Genomic DNA, 21,420 nt, shown 5'->3' with positions numbered 1-21,420 from the left:
ACGCCGGTGCTGCCTTGGGAGGCGGCTGTAGCCAGAGCTGCTGCGGCCACGCTCCACCCCCGACCCCGGGGACCCCGATCAGGCTGGGCCACCGATGAGCAGGCGCTGAGCACCGATGGTGTGCAGGGCCTGAGGCTGCAGGGTGCCGGCTGGGCCAGCGCTGACCCTCACAGTGTGGAGCAGTGGCCCTTTCGGGGGCCAGTGTGGGGCTGGGGTGCAGCCTGCTTCACAGGGAGAGGTCGGCAGGGAGACCCCTGCCGTGGGTCCTGGGGTGCCCGCGGGACCTCTGTGCCACCCTAGCTGACCCGCCTCCAGGACTTCGAGCCCGGGGGAGCATCCTGCCGGCCAGCCATGCCTCCCGACGAGCCAGGAGGCACTGTGTTTTCCGAACGGTCCTCTGTGACCGTGGGAAAGGCCCAGGAGCAGAGTGGGATTGTCAGCCTCAGAAGCAGATGAAATGGGGTCTTTGAGACAGCTGTGCGCATCCGCCTGGGTGGCTGGCGCTGACCCTGCTTGCCTTCCTAGGGCGACCCTGGCCCGTCCGGCCCGCCGGGACCTCCAGGGGAAGACGGAGAAAGGGTACGTACCCCGCTGTGTGTCGGGCGCTCCGGCTGCCCGTCTCCTTTGAAGACTGCGGGTGCTGGCGGTGGCCAGCACCCGGGTGGGGGGGAGCGTCAGTGGGCTGCACCCGACTTCTTCCAGTAGACACGGCTCTTGGACCTTGACGCTGACGGATGTGGGCGTCCTGAGCCCTCTGACTGGTTGCCCTGGGGCGTGATCTCTGGAAAGCCCTCGTAGGGGAGCTGATGAGCAGAGCATCTGAGCGAGGGGCAGACGGGGCCGCGAGGGGCGGAGTGCAGGGTCTGGGGAGGGAGGGAGGCGGCGAGAGCCCGAAAGTGACTGTCCTTGCCCTGGAGGTGGGCAGACTGATGGGCGTGTGTGGGCCCAGCAGGGAGGGACGCTGGGGGTCTGGGCTTTCCCTCCATCGAGCCGTCATCCGTCTATCCATCTATCTGTCATCTCTACCTCTGGAGAAGGAAATGGCACCCACTCCAGTGCTCTTGCCTGGAGAATCCCGTGGATGGAGGAGCCTGGTGGGCTGCATCTATTCACCCATCTCTTTCTGTCTGTCGTCCGTCTGCGTATCCACGCATGCATCTTTCCATCAGTCGTCTGTTAATCACCCATCTCTCATGGGCCCCTCTGCCTGCCTGTCTTTAAATCTGTACCTGTCATCCGTCGTCTTCCCGCCTCCTTCCACTTTCTGCCAGGCAGTTTACCCTTCACATCTCTACCTGGCAGGTAACCAGGGGTGTTTTCTGCCTGGCTTTCCCCTCCCTGGGGCTGTGGTCTGCGAGCCCTGACCTCACCTTTCGCCTCCGGGAGGAGGACACGCCGGGCCCTCCCTGCTGCCGCAGCGACTATGAGTAGCTCTGGCGTTTGCCGAAGGAGCCCCGGGCCCGAGACCCCGGCAGAGCTGAAAGGAAGGCGTCTCTCGGGCCCGGGCCCATGGCTTGCCCCTGACCTCTGCCTCTCCCCCCCACAGGGCGACGATGGCGAAGTCGGGCCCAGAGGGCTGCCTGGGGAGCCCGTAAGTCCACGGACCGGCTGGGGTTCTGTTCTCTCGTTGATGTTCTGGGATCGACTCAGGGCCTAGATTAGAGAGGGCTCAGCCTTGAGACAGACGAACCTGGGGACTCTGGGGAACGGATTGGGGCACACGGGGAGGTGAGCAGGGCAGCGCCGAGGAGTCAGTCTGAGCCTGAGTCAGGGAGAGAACTGCAGGGTCCGGGGTCTGTGATGGAGGCCCCCGGGGCCAGCATGCACCCGCCCGCTGGGACTGAATCGCCCCCAGGGGTCTGCTTAGCCTCCAGGGAGGCTCATCCACACCGCTGTCCTCTAAGCCGGGCCTAGGCGATGCCTCTGGGTTATTAACTCCTGAAAACATTGACGTGAGTGGGTATTAAAGCTGTGAAGAACATTTAAATGGCAATGAACGTGGGAAGAGTTGTCCTTGCGTGGCATCTGAGAAGGTTCTGTCAGAGTGAAGGGCCCTTGAAATCAAGCGCCGGCCGGTGTGGGGTGGGGAGCAGCCAGGACGTCAGGCTGTGGCCGCGCTGTGACCCTCCCGAGGGCGTGGGGCAGCGCCCACCCGGCCAGGGATGGGGACTGAGCCCCAACCAGTCCTGGCGCCCCCTCGCCGCTGGTCCCCAGGGCCAAGGCCGAGAGCTGGGGTGGGGTAAGCAGAGGAAGCGGGCAGGGAGGGGTGTCGGCCACACTCCCCGGGCAGCAGAGACACCGGGAATTGGGGGGCTGAGAGGGGAGGCGGGGCAGGGGGCTGGGATTCTGGGCCAAGTCTGACCCTCTTTGCTCTTCCCTCCTGCAGGGGCCGCGAGGTCTGCTGGGGCCGAAGGGCCCCCCAGGCCCCCCTGGACCTCCCGTAAGTCCCCTGCGTGTCAGCCCCATCCCTCTCCCCAGCTGTGCCCGCGCAGTCCTGCGGGCAGCTCCCCACACTGACAGCTGTGCGCCCGGCCCAGTGCCCGTGTGAGGCGTGGCAGGGGCTGGCCCTGCGGGTGGAGGCGTGGAGGCGGGCTGGGCTCACTCCACCTTCCCCGCACACGGCAAGTCCCCGGGACGCCCGTTTCCTCCCTGCGTGTGCTGGCCGGGACCCTCTCCGACAGTCCTCGAGGGAAGAGCAGCCCGTGGTGGGGCAGGCCTCTGTCTGGGGGCAGCTTCCCGGGGCCCGGCCCCCCGCCCAGCTGTCCGAGAATGCAGGGTGCCCCCCGCAATGAACCCGACAGCCCCATTAACCTGCAGCCCATCTCAGCATTTATCTGGGCCCAAGCCTTTCCCCTCCACGAAGGACGAGCCATCCTCTGACCTCATGGGCAGGGACCAAGCCGCGCTCACTGGGCTTTGCCTGTTGAGCCTTGCTGATTCTTTTCTGTTTCAATGCCACCCAGGGTGTGACGGGAATGGACGGTCAACCAGGCCCGAAAGGCAACGTGGTAAGTCCTGGGGTCCCGCCCCAACCACGGCCTCGCTGCAGTAGCAGCCATGCAGGGCGCGGGAAGGGGACTCAGGCCACCCCGACAGAGGGGGCTGGGCTGGGAGGTGCAGGCCTCCTGCAGGAGAGGACGGGCTGAGGCCCTGCCCCGTCCCGAGCCCGGGGGACACAGGGCCACGGCGTCCTCATCCCCCGGCCGAGCTGGTTGAGGGCAGGGGCTGTGACAGCGCCCACCGAGACGCGTCGCGTGGGTCTCCCGTGATAGAAGTGGGTGACCTGAATAGAAGCTTCCTCCTGGTGGCTCCGTCTCATGTCCCTCCTGGGTGGCCGCACCCTCGCCCGCACCAGCCGGGGGCCCCGGGTCTGGCTTCCCGCCTGGGCTCGAGAGCTCCGCAGCCCCCTTCAGTGCCTGCTTTTGTTTCCGTAGGGTCCCCAGGGGGAGCCCGGCCCCCCGGGGCAGCAGGGCAACCCAGGTGCCCAGGTGAGTGAGCGGGGCGGGCTCGTGGGCAGCGGGAGCTGGGGGACGGAACCCGGGGTCTGAGTGGCCGCTGAGCGCCGCCCTGCGCTGCCAGTCGGCCAGCAGGGCCTGCGGCCTGGGGGTGGTCTGGGACGGGGCTGGGGGATGATGGGCGGACGGCGGGGAGGGGTTCTGGGTCGAGAAATCCCCAACCTTCCCCGCTCGCTCTCTCCCTCCAGGGTCTCCCGGGCCCCCAGGGCGCAATCGGGCCCCCAGGAGAAAAGGTAGGTTGGCCGCGCCGGGCATGGGCGAGCCTGTGGTGGGGCGCCTCCCAGCCCAGGGGCACGGCGCCCGCCAGCGCCCCGCCGGCCCTGCTGTGGCCCTGTCCCTCCCTCCTGCCTCCCTGCTTTAGTTATGCGTTGATGTAAGGTTGCCAGATTCAGAAAGAAAACCAGATCCAGGATGCCCAGTGAAATCTGAACTCTGTTGTCTGAAATCCGTTTAGCTGGGCATCTCATTTTGTTAGGCTTCCCAGGTGGCGCTAGTGGTAGAGAACCTGCCTGCCAGGGCAGGAGGCAGAAGAGACCCGGGTTTGATCCCTGGGTCAGGAAGATCCCCTGGAGGAGGGCGTGGCAACCCACCCCAGTGCTCTTGCCTGAGGATCCCATGGACAGAGGAGCCTGGCCGGCCACAGTCCACGGGGTCGCACAGAGTCAGACACGACCGACGTGACTTAGCACAGAGCCACCTGTTTCGTTGTTGTTGGCCTTGTTTTCTTTTTGCTAAATTTGCCAACTCTAAACACATCCTGGGTGCCCTGAGCCCACGTGCTGGGGAGACAGCCTGGGCCCTGGCCTGGCTCTGGTTCAGCCCCAAGTGTCCAGTAAACCCAACACTGGGCTGGCAACAGCCAGGATGTCCTCTGGGGGGCAGTTCTCAGGGCATCACAGCCCCCACTCCTGTCTCCAGTGGGTGGTTGTCTTGTTCCAGTAGCCAAACCCGAAGGCCCTGGACCTACCAGAGAGTCCTCCGTCTTTGGGCGAAGCCCGCAGAAGCGGCGCCTCTGAGCCGCCTTTTTAAGCAAATGCTTTTTGAGCAGATATGTTGAAGAGTGACTTTGAGGGTGTGTAGAGAGGGTGGGCAGCCAAGGGCACCCCGGGGCATCAGCTCATGAAGTCTCTGGTATGTTCTAGGGTCCACTGGGCAAACCCGGCCTCCCAGGAATGCCTGGTGCTGATGGACCCCCGGTGAGTACTCTGGCCCCCTCAACCTTCACACCCCCCAACCCCTGTCCACCCAAGGGTGGGGGCCGGGAACCCAGGCAGACGGCCCCTCCCCAGCTCTGGAGCTGGCTGCATGCCTGGCCCACGTTGCCTCTTCCAGCTCCTTCGATGAAGACCTCTCTGATGGCTCAGGAATTTACTGGGTTTTGGCCATGCTTTCCATCACGCGCTGGTAGCTGCACGCGTTGGAACATCCACTGCCCACGCCGCCCCGCACTTTCAGCTGTAACGAGGGCGGCTGGGCTCCGGGCCCGCGCGTGTGTCGCCCGCGCGCGTGTATTTTTAGCGATCACGCACTGGGAAGCGGGCTGTGCACACGCAGCTGTGGAGCTAAGTAGATGCCGCCTAGAAGCAGGGAGTGAGGGACAAACCCGTCCGTGGCCAAGCTGTGAGGGCGGGGGCGGGACAGTGACAAAAGCCGGGCCCGTCCGCACCCACCAGCCTCCGCGTGAGCTGCCAATGGGCTTTCTACTTCTCGGTTATTTTTAGTGTGTCTAATTGATGCCAACTAGAGAGCCTGTTTTAGAGAATGATTAGCGAAATTAATTGTTTCAGACACAGTTATTTTGCTCTGTTAATAGCGCCATTAGAAGTGAGCTGAGAAGCTCAGCCCGCCAACCGTCGATTGGTGGTTGGCTGGCACGTGGCAGGGCCTGTTTCTCTGTTTTTCTCTCTGAAAATCCTTTGGTCCCGAGAGTCACCCACCACAGGCTTTATCTGAGCCCGCAAATCACAGTCTCGTTCCTGCCTGAGCTGCTTCGGGGCGGTGGGGGAGCTCAGTCTCTGACCTGAGTTTGGTGCGAAGAGATGAGAACTTGGCAGCGTGGCTTTTATGTGCTTTCGCATACATCGACACCTAACTGCTTTCTGATGATAGAATACCTGCTTCTGGAAAATTAGGAAAAGAAGTGACGTGGCAACATGACAGCCACCTGATCCGTCCTCGGGGGTCGGGCCCCGAGCGCAGGTGGGCCTGCGTCGTCCCGGCCACTGCTTCCCTTTGCTGCAGTGGCGGGCGTCCGTGGGCGTTTCCCACGGCGCACCCCCGGGCGGCTCAGTGCCTGCCTGCCAGTGCCGCAGACGTAAGAGGCACGGGTTCAGTCCCTGGGCTGGGAAGGTCCCCTGGAGGAGGGCACAGCAACCCACTCCCGTCTTCTTGCCTGGAGAATCCCGTGGACAGAGGAGCCTGGCGGCTACATCTGTGGGGTCACAGGAGTTAGACGTGACTTAGCACACGGCATGTTGGGAAGGGGGTGGCCGCGTGGCCCCTAGTTCCCTGACCTTACCTGGAGTTCCCCTTCTGAATTGAAGTTCCAACAACTAGAGTCCCCGAAGGGTCACCGGTTTCCTTTCGGATGCTGTGGGGAAAGAGAGGCCTTTAAGGGGACCCAGCCCGGGGAGTCAGGGACATGCAGCCCTCATCGCAGGTTGAATGGGGAGGAGACAGAGGGTCTGCAGCCTCTCCTTACGGAGGCGTCGCGTGGTCGCAACTGTAAAGAGGAAACTTGTCCCTCTCCCCCTTTGTGTTGGTTTGGTGTGGTTTAAGAACAAAAGGAAGATAGATTTCAGAGCCGCTGAGAAGAGTGAGAGGTTTCAGGGCAGACGCTGCTCTGGACTCATCGAGAAGTCGTTCCAGGCACACACGACAGGGTTCGCATAGTGAATCACAGGCTCTCGGGAACATCACAGAGCCAGGAAAAATCAAATTCCAGCAAGTGTTCAGTGACAGGAGATGCTCGTGAAATAATACTAAATTAAAAGTACGTCTTCTGATGCCAATTTTGCACGCAAACGCGCAGAACAAACAGATGAGCTGCAGCGCCTCGCACCCTTGGCCGCCGTTACTGTGCGTGGCGAGGTTGCGAAGGGGTTTAATTTTCTCTTCCACTTGCCTAATTATCTACAATGAGCATATATTCCTTTTTTAATCAGAAAAATATCAAATACAAATGAGCTTTATTATTTTTCCATTTGTCTACAGTGAACATGTTACTTTTTTAATCAGAAAATATCAAATATACATAATTTAAGCTTTATTACTTTTCCATTATAAAATCCTGCTGGTTACAGGATTCTGGGGAGAGGTCAGCGAGCGGAAAGAGGGTGGAGACGGCCGGCCTTTCATGGCGGGAAGTCGGCCCCTATGACTCGGATGGATTTCCCTTTGCAAACGCTCAAAATACGTGAGGGCGGTGCTCCCCCCACAAAGCAGCTGTCATCCTGGGAACACGGCTTAGACGCCCGGCCTCCATTCCAACAGCAGTGATCGCGGTGGGGACTTCCCTGGTGGTTCAGGACTTAGGACAGAGTGTTTCCTCTGCAGGAACAAGGGTTCAATCTCTGGTTGGGGAACTAAGATCCTGAAAGCTGTTCAGCGTACCCCAAAAAACCCCAGTGCCCCCCCAAACACAGTGGTCAGGTCAGTTGTGACACGCAGGCTTAGTTGCCCCCAGACACGTGGGATCTTAGTTCCCTGACCAGGTGTTGAACCCGAGTCCCCTGAATTGCAAGGCAGATTCTTAACCCCTGGAGCACTCGGCGAGTCCCCAGGTCTGTCCTTAGGGCCACCGTGTAAGTAAGGTCATCTCTAGGTGGAGGGTTGGCTTGCCCCCAGATGTGGGGTCCCTGCCCGTTTGTGTCCGGGGCCTGGGCTTCACCACCGGCTGCCCGAGACCTCAGTCCCTTCTCGGAGAAACTCGAGGTTTGGTGGAAACGGCACGAAAGGCCCAGGAATTGCCCATGTGGCGGGGTAGGAGGCCTCCGCTTTCTCCAGCGGCCCCGGGGCAGGGGCACGTCTAGGTGCAGCCCCGCTGGCCTGGGGCCCGGGAAGGTGGAGGGCGGGCCGCGTGTCCCCTCCGGGCCCGGCCGCAGGCGTGGTCCAACCAGCGCCTGACTGTCCTCACGGGCTCCCGGGGTACCCCACCCCCAGCAGAGGAGCTTCCGCGCTCTCCCCTCATGTGGCCGCCGCCTCAGGCTGTCACGGGCCCCCGGGGTACCACCCCCCCAGCAGAGGAGCTTCCGCGTTCTCCCCTCATGTGGCCGCCGCCTCAGACTGTCTGCAGAGCATCAAATGCAGTTCACAATGATCGCAGACTAAAAAGAACCACGCAAATCGTGTGTGCAAATGGGTGAGACCCGCGTCCCCACAATGGAGCCCTAGAACTTTGGAAGGATCGAGCTGAGAGCAGTCAGCCCACTCTCTCGTTACACACCCTCGAGAGAGGACGCCCAGAGAGGGCAAGCGACCCACCTAAGGTCACACAGCGGCTCGAGGGTTCCCAGGATTAGAGTCAGGCTGCCCTGCCCTGCCAGCATCCTCACCCCACGCCGCATGCCTTCACTTTACTGGTGCCCTTGGGGGCAGGACCCTGTTTCTCAACAGTGAACACTCAGGTTCTGTTTTTATCGTCCGTGTTTGGCTCCTGAGCTCAGAGGCACTGAACTTAGTGACCAGCTTGGGTCTGAAAGTCAGCGAAGGTGAAGTTCCTGAGAATGGATTGATGGCACCGGGGTAGAGAGGGCCGTGAGCAGTTCCTGGGGCCACCGCTCTGCGCCTCTTGGGGGATTCTCCCCTTGCCCCCAGCTTCCCTCCTCATCTGTGTCACCTGGGGTGGCGTCTGAAGGCCTGGGGGGCCTGGGAGCCTGGGGGGTCGGGTCCTCCTTCCCCGTCCTTGCTTGGCCACCGGTGTGGTTTTGCTGGTTGACCTTGAACACACAGCCTTGCTGTCACTGACCCCGCCCACTGCAGGCTGGGCGCGGGCTGGGTCGGGGCCCCGGCACACACTGGGGCTGGGCCCTGTCTGTGGGCTTGGAAGCGCGTCCCCTGCCGTTGCTGCGCCCCGGCATCGCTCCCATCTTAACAGATGAAGCCACTGAGGGTCGGGGCCAAAGGGCGGGGGCACCGAGGTGCTGTGGGGAGGAGCAGGAGGGACCTGGGCTCTGACCCTCACACTGGAGACCGCTGTGGGCGAAGCCTGCATTCCCAGCGGCTACTGACTAACGTCAGCCTTCTCTTTCCCAACAGGGGCACCCTGGCAAAGAAGGCCCTCCAGGAGAGAAGGGAGGGCAGGTGGGTACTGGCTGCACCCCTGGCCCCTCCAGCATCTCCCTCAGGATGGGTGGGACTGGGCCCCCCTCTGATCTGGGACCCCTGCCCTGCTCGCATCCATCCCGAGAAGACCCCTTGCGGGGCCCCCTTCCCCATGGAGCTGGGTGGTGCCCACGTGTCTCCTCCTTCAGGCCTGGCCTGAGACACCCATCCGCTCTGCTCGCAGCAAGAGGGCAGTGTGCTGGGGGCAGGCCTGCTTTCCGGCTTGTGCTGGAAGGACCCAGGGTGACTCGGAGTGAACCCATGTCATCCACCCAAGATTGGCCTAACACAGTTTTCCGTCTGGCTTCAGGGTCCACCTGGCCCCCAGGGTCCAATCGGCTACCCAGGTCCTCGCGGAGTCAAGGTGAGCGTCTCAGCCTGGGGTTTTGCTGGAGGTCGGGGTCAGGGCTTTGGGGCACGGCTGGACCTGTGTTAGGGATCCTGTGCTTTAACCTCCCGCCCGCCCATGAGGGGGCAGCCCTGGTCTGGGTGATCGGCTCCCGGCATGTGAGCCCAAGCGGGTGATGGAGGGGCCCCGGGGGCCGGGAGGGGCTCCCACGGAGCAGGGCACGCCCTCGGCGTCTGGGGCAGCGCAGGCAGCTTGGTGGTGGCCTTCTCCAGGACGCGGGGCACCCTTCGCCCTTGCTCTTAAACAGTCCCTGTTGAGTGGCCTGTTGGTCTTGGAGTCCCTCAGGGTGGCTGTCCTGAGCCCAAGCACGGAACTGGGGGCCCTTTCCTGGGAAGTTTGGGACGTTTTCTTCTGGACCGTTCGCATGTTGAGACAGAGAGACTGTCCCCATCAGCAACGTCTGGGCAGACCTTGCCATTGGGGGGTGTGTCCGTGGGAGACTCCATCTATTTACACCCGGTTGAAAGGCTCCTGGAACCTCATTAAACGGGTGTGCAGCCCCAGTGCCCCGGCACACGGCTGTCAGTTCGCCCCGAGCCGACCGTTCGCTTTGTGCTGTGCAATGCTTTCTGAACATGCACCCGCAGACAGGCGCCCCCGGTGTGAGCGCCGAGAGCCCCTCCTCCTCGGGTGGGGTCGCTGCCTGGCCTTCAGTCACAGGCTTCCCACCCACAGGAGAGCTAAGGGTGGCTCTTTCCTTCAGAACAACTGCCATTTGGTGTGAAGGACCACGTGTATGTACGTGTGTAACATCTTGTTTATCTGGGAGGGCTTGCGTGAACACGCCCGTAAGCTCTGGAGTCCCCACCCGTGTCGTTCACGCTCCTTTATGCTTTCAAGCGTTTTGCACGTCAGAGTGCACATCTGCCCTGTGGGGTGGAGGAAGGAGAACCCAAGATTTCGTGTTTTAGGGACCTCCCCGCAACTCCCCTCAAATCCACGCAGGACTCAGGACTCACCCTAGACTCACTTATCCCTAGTCAAGGGCCCTATCCTGACCCCAAGGGGCCCCAGCTTCCATTTCCCGGAGTCGAGGTGTTCCAAGGTCGGGAACCTTGGATGGCGGCGTCTCTCTCTGAAGCAGGCCCTCGGCCCGCGCGCTGCCTGATGAGTTTACAAGGGCAGCCATCTAGCGCCGTGCTGATCGTGTGCGCTCGGAGCATGTCTATCTTACAAATTTTGGTCGCACAACGAGCCTGCGCCAGCCGCCAGCCGCAGCCAAGCGCGGGGCGCTGCTGCTGTGAGCTGGGAGGGTGTCTGCTCCAAGGTGCTCAGGGAGAACGTGCTCACCATGTCGGCCTGATGAGAATTCATCCGAGACACGGGCCGTCCCGCTAGACGGGCGAGCGGAGGGCGGGAGGGAGAGCAAGGCCGGACGCTGTTTTCTTGGATTAGTGGGTTCTCATGCCCGTGTGCTTGGACACCCGCGGAGCCCCTGGTGTGACGAGGCCCGGAGGGCGGTGACCGCAGAGGTGCAGGCCGGCCCAAGTGTCACCGTTGCCGTGGGAGACCAAGGCCCTCCGCTTTCCTCCCCCTAGAAAGGGGCCCCCTGAGCTCTTTGACCTCACTGACCTTTTCGCCTCTGCTGGTTGCCCCCGACTTAGCCCTTTCTCAGGGATCCGTTGAGTTTGACTATGAGTCGCACGGCCTCTTGCTGAGCCCCCGCGGGGCTGGGGGGCTGGTGGAAGCCCCCCACGTGAATCCACTCCAGGCCTGGGAAGCCCCGTCCACCTCCGTGCCCTCACAGATGGAGACCCAGAGGGCCCTGCCGCTGCACTGTTCTGTGGCCTTGGCTCTCCCTCCCCAGATACTGGGCCACCAGGGCCGTGGTGGGTGTTCTGGTCCAGGTCTCTCACCCGGGGCGGAGTCTCCCCCCAGGGACACCTGCAGGCGTTTCTGAGCGCCACAGCTTGGAGGGGCTACTTCAGGGGCTACTGAGGGGCAGCGGTCTGCAAGCCTGCTCCACCCGCTACTTGCCCGGGCAGCCTCGCAACAAAGAACCATCCAGACCCCAAGGCACCAGCGCTCAGGCCGGGAAGCCCTGGTCTTGTTCCCTGGCCTCGGACGGGCCCTGAGGCTGTAGAACTTCAGGTCTGGACGGGCGTGGGGAGGGAAGCTCACCTGGCCTGCTGGGCAAGGTGCTGGAGAGCAGGTGCCAGAGAGCCCCTCGAAATCAGGGTTTCAGGGTCCCTGGCCTCCCCTCTGTCCGGGAGCAGACTGCGGCCTGGGGTGGCGCCCGGGGCACAGGCTGAGCCCGCTCTGCACTCCCTGCGTCTGTCTGAGCCGGCCCCCGCAGCTCTTCTCAGCCCGCCAGGGCCTCTGCACGCAGGCTCAGAGCTACCGGTTCTGAGCGGAGTTCTTGCCACAAGAGGGCAGCCGGCAGCACAAGGATCTGGCCGCAGGCTCAGCTGGCTCCCAGCGGGAGGCCAGCCTCTCTGGGGCCCCGCAGGCAGGCCGGAGGCCTGAGGCCGCCTGTGCAGTCAGCAGGGCGGGCTCTGCACCTGGCTAGCAGGTGGGCTGCGGCCGCCAAGTCTGTCCCCGGGATGGAGCCGTTTCAGCTGGTCTGGCAGACTCGGACTGGTCCTGCCTGACCGTTCTTGCTCAGCATGAGGATGAGCCACTTCCTCAGCTGATACACTGAGGGTGACGAGGTAGCTGGTGTTACCAGGTGGTAATTAATGCTATTAGATGCTGTTATAATAATGATCACGTATTAATAGTAGTACGTGGCCTCCCTGGTGGTTCAGATGTTAAAGCATCTGCCTGTAATGCAGGAGACCTGGGTTCGATCCCTGGGTCAGGAAGATCCCCTGGAGAAGGAAATGGCAACCCACTCCAGCATTCTTGCCTGGAAAATCCCATGGTCAGAGTAACCTGATAAGTTACAGTCCATGGGGTCACAAGGAGTCGGACATGACTAAGAGACTTCACTTCATTAATAGCAATAGAGAATGAAGACCATCAGATGGAACTCAGCTCTGTTCATCGAGCACCTGCTGTGTGCCGGGCACAGACCCCGGGGCTTCCCGGCAGGGATGGGGTGAGGATTGCCATCACCCTGACTTTCCAAGTGAACAAAAGTCTGGGGCCTCATCAGAGGCTACAGAGGGGGTCCTGAACCTGTCTGTCTGACTCTGGAGCCTGAAGCCAGAGAAAGGGGTGTTTCTGGAAGAGAACAGGCTCTGGGTGAAAGGGTGCCTGCCCAGGCCACTCTCTGCCCTGAGACCAGGATGCTGAGGACTGCCTGCGGGGGCACTCAGCCTCCCGAGTGCCGGGGGCCAGGCCCGCTCTCAGCCTGGGCCCTGACTGCTTGCCCTCTCTGTCCACACAGGGGGCGGACGGCATCCGAGGTCTGAAGGGCACCAAGGGCGAGAAGGTGAGTGTCCCCACCTCCTCGCGGGGCCTGGCCAGGAGCCAGGAGGGCCGCCCTGGGGGCCGGAGTGACCACGGGCCACTGACATGGGAGCCCCCAGTTCCCTGACAGCAGCGGTGCGCACAGCTCCCCCGTGAACCTTGGGGCCTGGTGACCGAGTCGCCCCTGACCGCCTGCCCCTCCGCAGCCCGGCCTGGCCGAGAGTGTCTCCTGGCCGTCCTGCGAGGCCGTCAGTAGCGGCCCCGGCCCTCTTGGGGGTCTTCGGTCGGTCTCCCCCTCCTCAAATCCACCTGTCCCCCGCTTCGGGCCTGCAGTCATGCACACTCGAGGCAAACTCTGAGAAAGGGGCGCCGATAGAGCCGGCCCGGGGCGCCCAGTGAAGCCAGGCCCCCAGGACCACGGCCTTCCTGCTGCGAGCCGGCCAGAGCCGCAGCAGGCAAAGGGTGAACAGGGACACAGCTCCCGAGGGCCGGGGCCGGCCACTCAGAGGCCTGACCCAGCGCGTCGGCCGTGGGGTGGGGCCCAGAGGCTCTGGTGTGGGGGGAGCCGGGCGGGGATTCTCTCCCCCGCACCGAGGCTCTCTCTGGTCCCCCTGCAGGGTGAAGACGGCTTCCCGGGCTTCAAAGGAGACATGGGCATCAAGGGCGATCGGGTGAGTGTTGGGGGCAGGGAGGGGCCGCAGGGCAGCCTCTCAGGACAGAGCTGAGGCCTCCGTGGAGGCTCCTGGCCACCAGCAGCAGCCAGCTCCTCCCCAGCTTTCAGCCTGGAGCTGCGGCAGCTGACACCTGGTCCCAGCCCCGCCTGCGGGGTCACCTGGCCCCTCTGCCCCGTATCCATCAGGGGGTCAGTGGGGACTTTTCCTTGCTGGCCAGTACCCCGGCCCGTGCTGCAGTCCACAGGGTCACAAAGCATCGGGCGTGACCAGGCGTCTGAGCAGCAGCCGCCCTGGTTTGCAGAGCGATGCTTCTGGATCGTGAAGTGCGACAGGCGTCCGGGAGGGAGAAGGGGTTGCAGAAGTGGCCCAGCTCACCAGCGAGGGTCGCGTCCTGCCAGAGGCTGCTGGGGATCCCCAGCAGGGCCGCACCCCAACCGGGGCCTGGGCTCCCTGACCAGCATCTGGGCCCCTAACCACCTCTTCAGCTGCTCTCCGGACCCCCGACAGCAGCCCCTGTGTTCTGGACCTTGGGCCGGACTGTCCGAGGCTGCAACAGCCTGGCTGGTTTTTAGTGAATATCTTGCCTCAGCTCCACGGGAGCAGGCTGGGGTGTGTCACACTGCTGGTGCCCACAGAAACCAGTGGCAGAGTCTCCATGGAAAGGAGGGTGACCCAGGTGATGCTGGGGCGGAGGTTGGGCTGGCGGGCCAGCTGCCTGCGGCTGTGGGGACACTCTGGAGAACTCCCAGTAAGTCCCGGAGGGCCCGCCGAGGCAGCAGCTGTATCCACACCTGGACGGATGTCATCCATGGGAATGAGGCTGCCATGTGGCCGGCCGCCCGGATTGTCCCCCACAGATCGGGTCCGTGGGTGCCACTCCAGAACCCCGCCAGAACCAGAGGGCCTGTGGCTCGGTGCTTTGTCCCGTGCTGGACAGGCAGATGGGATCCGGGCCTCCATTAGAAGGAGGGAAAGAAAAGAGAGGTGTTCATATCTCAGTCCTGTCCCAGTGACATTGCTGCCAAAGACAGCCCTTCTAGAATTTTCTCTACGGTGATGGCTCCCCACATCTGAGGGGCCTCTCGCTGTCTGGCTGGTGAAAGCCCCCTTAATCTTCTTTTCCAGCAACATGAGGCACACATTTTCCCAAGCCATCCCCCAGTCACTCCGTGCCTTGGGCTCGCCTCTGGCTGAGGATGGACGGGGGGCCAGGAGGGGGCCTCTTCCATCGTAATTTCTCCCGGAGAGGCATTTCTGCCGACACTTGGCATTTCCTAATTTCCTGAGGGCTCAGTAAACACGGGAAGGATTCTCGGGTTGAGTGAGCAAAGTGCTTCTTAGGGACAGCGCGTCCTCGTCCTGCAGAGCTTGGAGCCAAGGAACGAGAGAGCTGTTAGCTGGCTTTATTCCCGCAACGCACGTTTGTAAGGGGGGTTTGCACAGCTGTCCCACAGCTGCTCCTGGACATCGGGGATCAGAGGAGGGCCCACGCAGACAGCAAGGCCAGGCGGACACTCCGCGGCCAGGCTGGGCCCCCGCTGCCGCCCTTGCTCGGCTCCCAAGGCCCCCTTCCTGGTGACTCAGGCCTCCCCGCCTGTACCTGGCAGAGCCGGTGAGGTGGCATTTTGCCCTTCTGTCTCTGGACACAGCCTGTGGGTCTCCCGTGGGTGCTGACCCTCAGGCTGCAGTCCGACTGATCTCCTGGGCCATTCCGGGACTTCCCAGGGCTTTGGGAAGAGAAGGCGGCTGCCCCACCATCCACCCCCTGCCCGATGGGGAAATAGCAGGTCAGAGCTCCTAGTTCAGCCAGGAGGTGCTTGACCGAAGGCCGCTGGGAAGATGGGGCCATGGGCCTGAGAGTGGGCGCCGCGGTCTCCCGGGGCTGGGACAGGGCTGGGTCTGCTTGAGCCAGGCCAGCGACTCTTGCCACCCCCCCTCGCTCCGACGGTGGGGGGACCCCCGTGGACTGCAGTCTGTGGGCGACGCCCTCACCCCCTCCTTCTTACCTGCAGGGGGAGATCGGCCCACCTGGTCCCAGAGGGGAGGACGGTCCCGAAGGTCCCAAGGGACGAGGCGGTCCGAACGGCGACCCCGGTCCTCTGGGACCCCCTGGGGAGAAGGTACGTGACGCGGGCCTTCCCGAAGGCCTGGGGCATCCAGGCGGCGGGTCCGGCAGGCAGAGCCCCAGCGGGGCCGGTGTACATCCTGACAGGGTGCCGGCCTGCTGGGCCACCGCACCCGCTCCTGGGGGCGCTCCCGAAGCTCAGGGCTGGGAGCAGGGGCTCCTGACAGCTGCTCTTAAACCTGAGGGGCCGCCCCCCTCGTCTTGCTCCCGCACCCCCTTCCCCAGCCCCTGCACAGGAACCAGCTCACCAGTAGCCCAAACACCCCGCCCTGTCCGGCCCCAAGGCTGGGACACTTCGACAGAAGGATTGAGCAAAACGCCACAGACAGAGAGCACTTTTCCTGTACATGGGGCATCAGCCTCCACCCATTGGCTTCAGCAGGGGTGTCCATTCCTGCTCGAGGGGCCTTGCTGCAAACCAGGGAGGGATGCCGGGGAGGAAAGGCAGGCCCTCTCTGAAGGCCGTGGAGTCCGCACCCTGCTCCAGGTCCCCTGCCGACACACTCCGGCTTCCTCTCTGTTCCAAGCAGGGCCGGCCGGCTCGTGACGTACCTCTTTCTCTCCGCAGGGCAAACTTGGAGTCCCAGGACTGCCAGGCTACCCAGGAAGACAGGGGCCAAAGGTAACGTACAACCTGGTGAGGTCTGACCGCTGGCGTCTCCCCAGCCTGCACACTATCACCCCCCCGCCCCGCCCTGCGTAGCTGCTACGACAAAGCAGAAGGTCACGGTGGCCGTGTCCCGGGTCTGCCCCACTCAGCCTTCTGCGGTGACTTGGCTGAGTGAGAAGGAGGGCCTGGGAGAGTTAGGTGAGCCTTTCAGAGAGGCAGACCCTGAGCTGCACCTCCGAGTCCTTAGCCCCTCTGGCCTCTCAGGGACTTTGTGTACCGGTTTCTCCACACCCAGAGCTGTGTACCTCCCGCAGAGTTAATTCTCCTTGGAAATTCAGAGGTTATTTGCTCGTAACTGAGCGTAAAAGAAAGATGAAAACTTTTAGAGGAAATCATGCTTTATGTTATGTGAAACAGCTCCTTGAGGCTTTGCAAATCACTTAAACCATTTTTCCTGTCTCACCTTTTATTATTCATGGTTCTTCCTTAAAAAATTGCCAGCTGCCTGCACTAGAGATGTAATTAACAGCAAAAGATAACTCACGGATCTGTCGGGTAGGTGTCTGCGTCCTGCCCTCCTCCGGCTTCAAGCCTCTGGACGCCCTCCTTGTTAGCAGAGGCAGGGCCCGCGGGCTGGACTGCAGCCCTAGATGTTCCCATGAGGCTGATGACAGTGTCCACGGCAGTCCTCCCTGGGGATGGGCAACCTTCCCCTCTTGGCGGGTGAGCCCACAGCCGCCCCTCTGGGGGAAATCATCTGCCATGAAATAGTTTCGCTTCATGTCTGTTAGCGATGTGCCCACTGACTGCAGTGCCAGCCGCTGTACTTGTATGAAGAGACCCTGATGGACACGTTTTCTCTCCTGAAATGCGTGTCCATTTGGCGGGGGTGAAGGGAAAGAGAGGAGGAGTTTGGGAGAGGCGAGGTGGGGGGGTATAGATCAAGTTCAGGCAGCTTTTCATAAAGGCAGAAGGAGAACCTTGAAGCTGCTTGAAGTTTGGACGGTCCTGGGGTGGTGATCCCGCTCCTGAGCTGAGAGCTGTGAAGCCAGCATCCCTGGTTTTCCCGCCACAAAGCTCGGTCCAGCCTTCTCTTTGAATCAGCAGGCAGGCACACGGGTGGGTTGGCCAAGCTGAGCCCCTTGGCAGAGGCAACATCGGTAAACTTGTCCTGGGCTAAGTGCACATTCAGGTCAGGATTTTAAGTCCAGTGGAGAGTAGAGACGGACTCAGCACATGTTTTAGACAGTGTCGCCGGGAGCTCACATAGTAGGTGTTTGGATGTTTATTCAGCCAAAGCTCTTAAGTGCTTACCTGCCCGTGTGCACCTTGCGAAGTTCCAGAATTGAAAGAGCCCTGCGACGCCGTGCTTGGTGCTTAAATTTGCATTCAGTTTTGACTTTATGAGCTGCCGCGCTTTATTTAGAGGTGTTGTGAGAAGATACAACATGACAACAAGGTGCAAAAACAAATGTCACAAGTGTGAGAGTCACACGCCACCCCCAGCCAGTCTTGGTGGCTCACGCGCTTTTCTTCCCCAACACCGGTGTTTTGCAGACATGGGTGTGTGAGAGGAGGGTGTGGAGAGAGGGAGGAAGGGGAAGCATGGTTAAGATTCAGTTCTGATTTTCATATTTGGAGTCTGTGAGATGCTCAGGAAATACTGAGTAGGTGGGTGGTGGGTGGGTAGGTGGTATACGGGTGAATGGTGGGTGGATGGATGGGGGGTGGAGGGTGGGTGGATGAATGGATGGTGGATGGGTGGATGGAGGTGGGTAGGTGGTATATGGGTGAATGGTGGGTGGATGGATGGGGGGTGGGGGGTGGGTAGATGGATGGATGGGGGATGGGGGGTGGGGGGTGGGGGGTGGATGGATGGGTGGATGGATGGACGGTCAGTGGATGAGGGGTGGATGGGGGGGTGGGGGGTGGGTAGATGGATGGATGGATGGATGGTGGGGGGTGGGGGGTGGGGGGGTGGGGGTGGATGGATGGGTGACGGTGGGTGGATGAGGGGTGGGTAGGTGGTATATGGGTAAATGGGTGGATGGATGGACGGGGGGTGGATGGGGGCGTGGTGGACGGTGGGTGGCTGGGTGGCGAGTCGGGGTGGGTGGGGAGTCTGACCCGGGGCTGAGGACTCCGGCAGGCTCGTCCTCAGCTGGCCCAGCACACAGCTCGTCCCTGGCCAGTCTCTGACGCTTCTTCCCTCGTGAACTCTCTTCCAGGGTTCTATCGGATTTCCTGGATTTCCTGGCGCCAACGGAGAAAAGGGCGGCAGGGTAAGGACCGCCTGGTCTCTGCCCAGGCAGCTTGTCTGCTGCCTCGGTGTTAGCGAGTCTGTTCTCCAGCACACCGTTTATTTCTCACCCACTTTGCTGCCAGAACTGCTTTCCGGAACAGCTGACCTTAAGTCTTTACACTGCGCACTGGCGGCTCTCGGATCGCTGGGCCGGGCGGGAGTGCGGTAGATCAGGCAGCCGGCCAGAGGGGGAGGCGTGAGGAGGACAGCGCTTTCTCACACTCGCCACGATCGCAGCAGCTCTCGGGTCACTGGCGAAACCCAGACTCTCCTCTTGCAGCCCAAGTGACTCATTTTAAAAGGCGGGGAGAGGCCCTTGCTCTGTGCTGACGTCTCAGGGAGCCCCTCGTCCAGGGTCCAGGCGCGCCCGTCCTCTTCCTGGGCTGCCGCCGTCACTGGACACCTTCCGGAGGGCAGCGGGCCTGGTTTCCCTCCATTGTCATGGAGTGTGAAGGTGATCTAAGGGCCCAGACTGTGGGGCCGTCCCCCCAACCTCCCCGGCCCAGGCCCTCCAGCGGGAACTGCCCTTAGCGGCGTCACACGAGGCATCCTGAGCACTGCTCCTGGCTGAATGGGATCAAAAGGTCCGCTTGGGCCTTCGGACGCTGAGCTGCTTGTCCACAGGCGTCTGGGTGTGCAGAGCAGGCCTGGGCGGGTCCTCCCTGCCCAGACGGACGGGCTGCCCCCGTTAAGTGCTCACTCCAATGACCGTTACTGTCTTTGAGCTGAGACAGTGCGATCTCTGGAAAGCACGGGGGAAGACCTAAAGCCGTCTGCAACCCACGTAGATGGCCGTGTTTGCCAGATTCAGGAAGAGAGGACGGGGCTTCCTGAGGGCAGGCTGACCGCGCAACACAGGGGCCACGGTCTGTCTGGGTGAATCGGTGTCTAGCCGCGTGTGCACGTCTGTCTGTATCTGCGTGTTCGTATCACGTGTGTACTGTGTCCTTGCTATGCACCTGGGTGTTGCTATCTGTGTCGCGCCCGTGTCTGTGTCTGCACTGACATCTGTCCGTGTGTCTATCACCCACCTGCCTACCTGTCTGTCTCGTTCTTCCCGGTGGGGACGGCCTGACTAGCGTCTTGGGGAAAGGCGGTCACTCGTGGAAAGGAGTAGCCCAGGGTCTGTAAAAGCAGAGGAACCTCAGAGCCGCAGAGCAGGCAGCCTGGTGCTGGAGAACAGGGCCTTCCATACCACGTTGCCGAGAGAATCCCCAGGAGGGGCCGTGACGGCTACTGGAGGCCTGTGATGTGACCACCACCCCTTTGCATGGAGGAGCCGGGCTGGGGACGCCGAGGAGGCCTGGCTGTGGCCCCGGGACTGGCACTCTGCTCCAAGCCCTGCTCCCTTCTTCCACCCCTCAGCCACTCCACCCCCAAGCTGAGAAGGCCGGGCAGGTGCCTGGATGCCCCCGGCCCCCACAGGCCGTTGTTCCAGGGCATCGGCACGCGGGTCACCGCGGTCATCACTGCGAATGGGTGGTTGGAAAGCAGAGAGGCCTGGGACCAGGGACTCGCTCCTGGTCTGAGAGCCCGACTTGGTTCCCGGGACCTGAAGCCTGGACACCTCGAGGAAACCGTCTACTTTGGGACTTATGCAGATGCGTCTGAGGGCTGGGCTGCTGGGCGTGACAGGTGGCGTGTGTGCTGACATGCGTATGCCCCCGTGTGTGGGCTGCCTGAGAGCCGGCAGGTCTTCCGTCCACCTCGTCCTGGCCTCTCTGGAGGGGCTGACTGGGCCGGCGGACTGCTGGCCGGGAGGTCCACGTACAGCTGGCTGTCACGTGACCATCGATGGCTTGTCCCTACCGCTGGCCTGCACCCCGGGCCCAGGCAGGGTCCCCGCCGGACCGGCTTGGGAAGAGCCAGCCCCTTAGCACCACCACCTGCAGCCCGAAGCTTCCATCACCAGCTTAGGGCGTCTCGACTCTAGTGAGGCCAGTTCTGGGAGGGCCCCTGCCTCCCCTGCAAAGCCACGCTGACAGGCGCTCACGGGGGGCTTGCTGAGGGGGCCGTGGGTGGGGCATCTTCTGTCCAGCGGCCTCCGCCGCCAGGATGCAGGCTCTGGCTCCGTCTACGAGCAAACCAACCTGGTAAGGCTGGTGCCACCTGGGAGGCCGACGGACTCCGAGGCTGAGGCTGGGCAGTTTGCTTAGGTTGGAACCGAGAGCTGGTCAGGCTGCAAGATCAGAACTGTGATCCAGGTCGTGCTGTGGATGGAGGCTTGGCATGAGCTGACGTGCCAGCTGGACTCACCCACAGACGCCAGGAAGTCACCCAGGGGTGAGGCTCAGTGTCTCGCTGGCGGGAGCCCATCAGTTGAAGAAAGCAGATGTTTCATTAATTCTCGTCGGCAAATATTTATTTGAAGCCAAGAGATACTGCCGCCTAATGAAAGCAGCGAGACCAGCGTGCATTGTTAAAAGCTTCATAATTACCTCATCATCATAAACGGTTTTATTAAATTCCTTTCAAAACGGGAGGCTCTGGAAAGCAGTTTTGATTCTGGCAGCAAATGAGTGAAAGATGGTGAGAGGAAATGTATTAGGTGGTCCTTAGCAATGCAGATCCATCTTGGGCTTTGTCGTTAGAAAGCGGGAAAGAAAAACAACTCCGGAAGATGAATGGAGAGGCAGTGGAGATGCAGGGCCGCGACCAGCCCGTTACTCGCGCACGCCGCAGGCAAACTGCACTTACCGCGGTCACGTCTTTGCTTTGGGGAAAAAAATTGCAGGGCATTTGTTTTCCGTGGTTTGGAAAATGCAGGACAATGGAGAGGAGTCTAAATTCTATTAGAAGAGAAGCGAATGACTCCTGGATATATGATTCATATATTAAATTGCAAGTTTGTTTGTCTGCAGAGCCTGTTGAAAATTTAATGGCTAATATCCTTAACTGTAGCGGAAGTAAATTATGTCTGAAAGGGGTTGACTTTCTCCTCTTGTAGTGATGATGCCTCCCCACCTCCAATGCTGTGAGATGAGGAGGGAAGGTTGGGTGGGGGAGGGAAGGGGCGGGGAGTGGATGTTTTGAGGGGAGGAAACCAGAGAAGCGCGGTGAACATCCCTCGGGCGGCAGAGGGAGCTGGGTTTCAGAAGGCCCTCGTGCA

The 21,420-nt window shown here is 61.8% G+C and overlaps 1 protein-coding gene across 2 annotated transcripts in view; it reads left to right on the top strand.

Moving 5' to 3' along the window:
- The window catches only part of COL5A1 (collagen type V alpha 1 chain), a 144,272-nt gene that overhangs the window by 79,418 nt on the left and 43,434 nt on the right, over positions 1–21,420 (top strand). For both annotated transcript variants that reach the window (XM_068981840.1, XM_068981831.1), the window contains exons 19-32: positions 526–579; positions 1,547–1,591; positions 2,387–2,440; positions 2,964–3,008; positions 3,435–3,488; positions 3,704–3,748; positions 4,658–4,711; positions 8,772–8,816; positions 9,148–9,201; positions 12,578–12,622; positions 13,218–13,271; positions 15,287–15,394; positions 15,968–16,021; positions 18,238–18,291. In XM_068981840.1, coding sequence (XP_068837941.1) covers positions 526–579; positions 1,547–1,591; positions 2,387–2,440; positions 2,964–3,008; positions 3,435–3,488; positions 3,704–3,748; positions 4,658–4,711; positions 8,772–8,816; positions 9,148–9,201; positions 12,578–12,622; positions 13,218–13,271; positions 15,287–15,394; positions 15,968–16,021; positions 18,238–18,291 — 765 coding nt within the window. The remainder of the gene's footprint in view (positions 1–525; positions 580–1,546; positions 1,592–2,386; positions 2,441–2,963; positions 3,009–3,434; positions 3,489–3,703; positions 3,749–4,657; positions 4,712–8,771; positions 8,817–9,147; positions 9,202–12,577; positions 12,623–13,217; positions 13,272–15,286; positions 15,395–15,967; positions 16,022–18,237; positions 18,292–21,420) is intronic.

Source organism: Capricornis sumatraensis, chromosome 1 (assembly GCF_032405125.1).
Source record: "Capricornis sumatraensis isolate serow.1 chromosome 1, serow.2, whole genome shotgun sequence".
Taxonomy (NCBI): domain Eukaryota; kingdom Metazoa; phylum Chordata; class Mammalia; order Artiodactyla; family Bovidae; genus Capricornis; species Capricornis sumatraensis.
The sequence above is the reverse complement of the archived record's forward strand: the minus strand, read 5'-3'. Positions and strand labels throughout refer to the sequence as shown.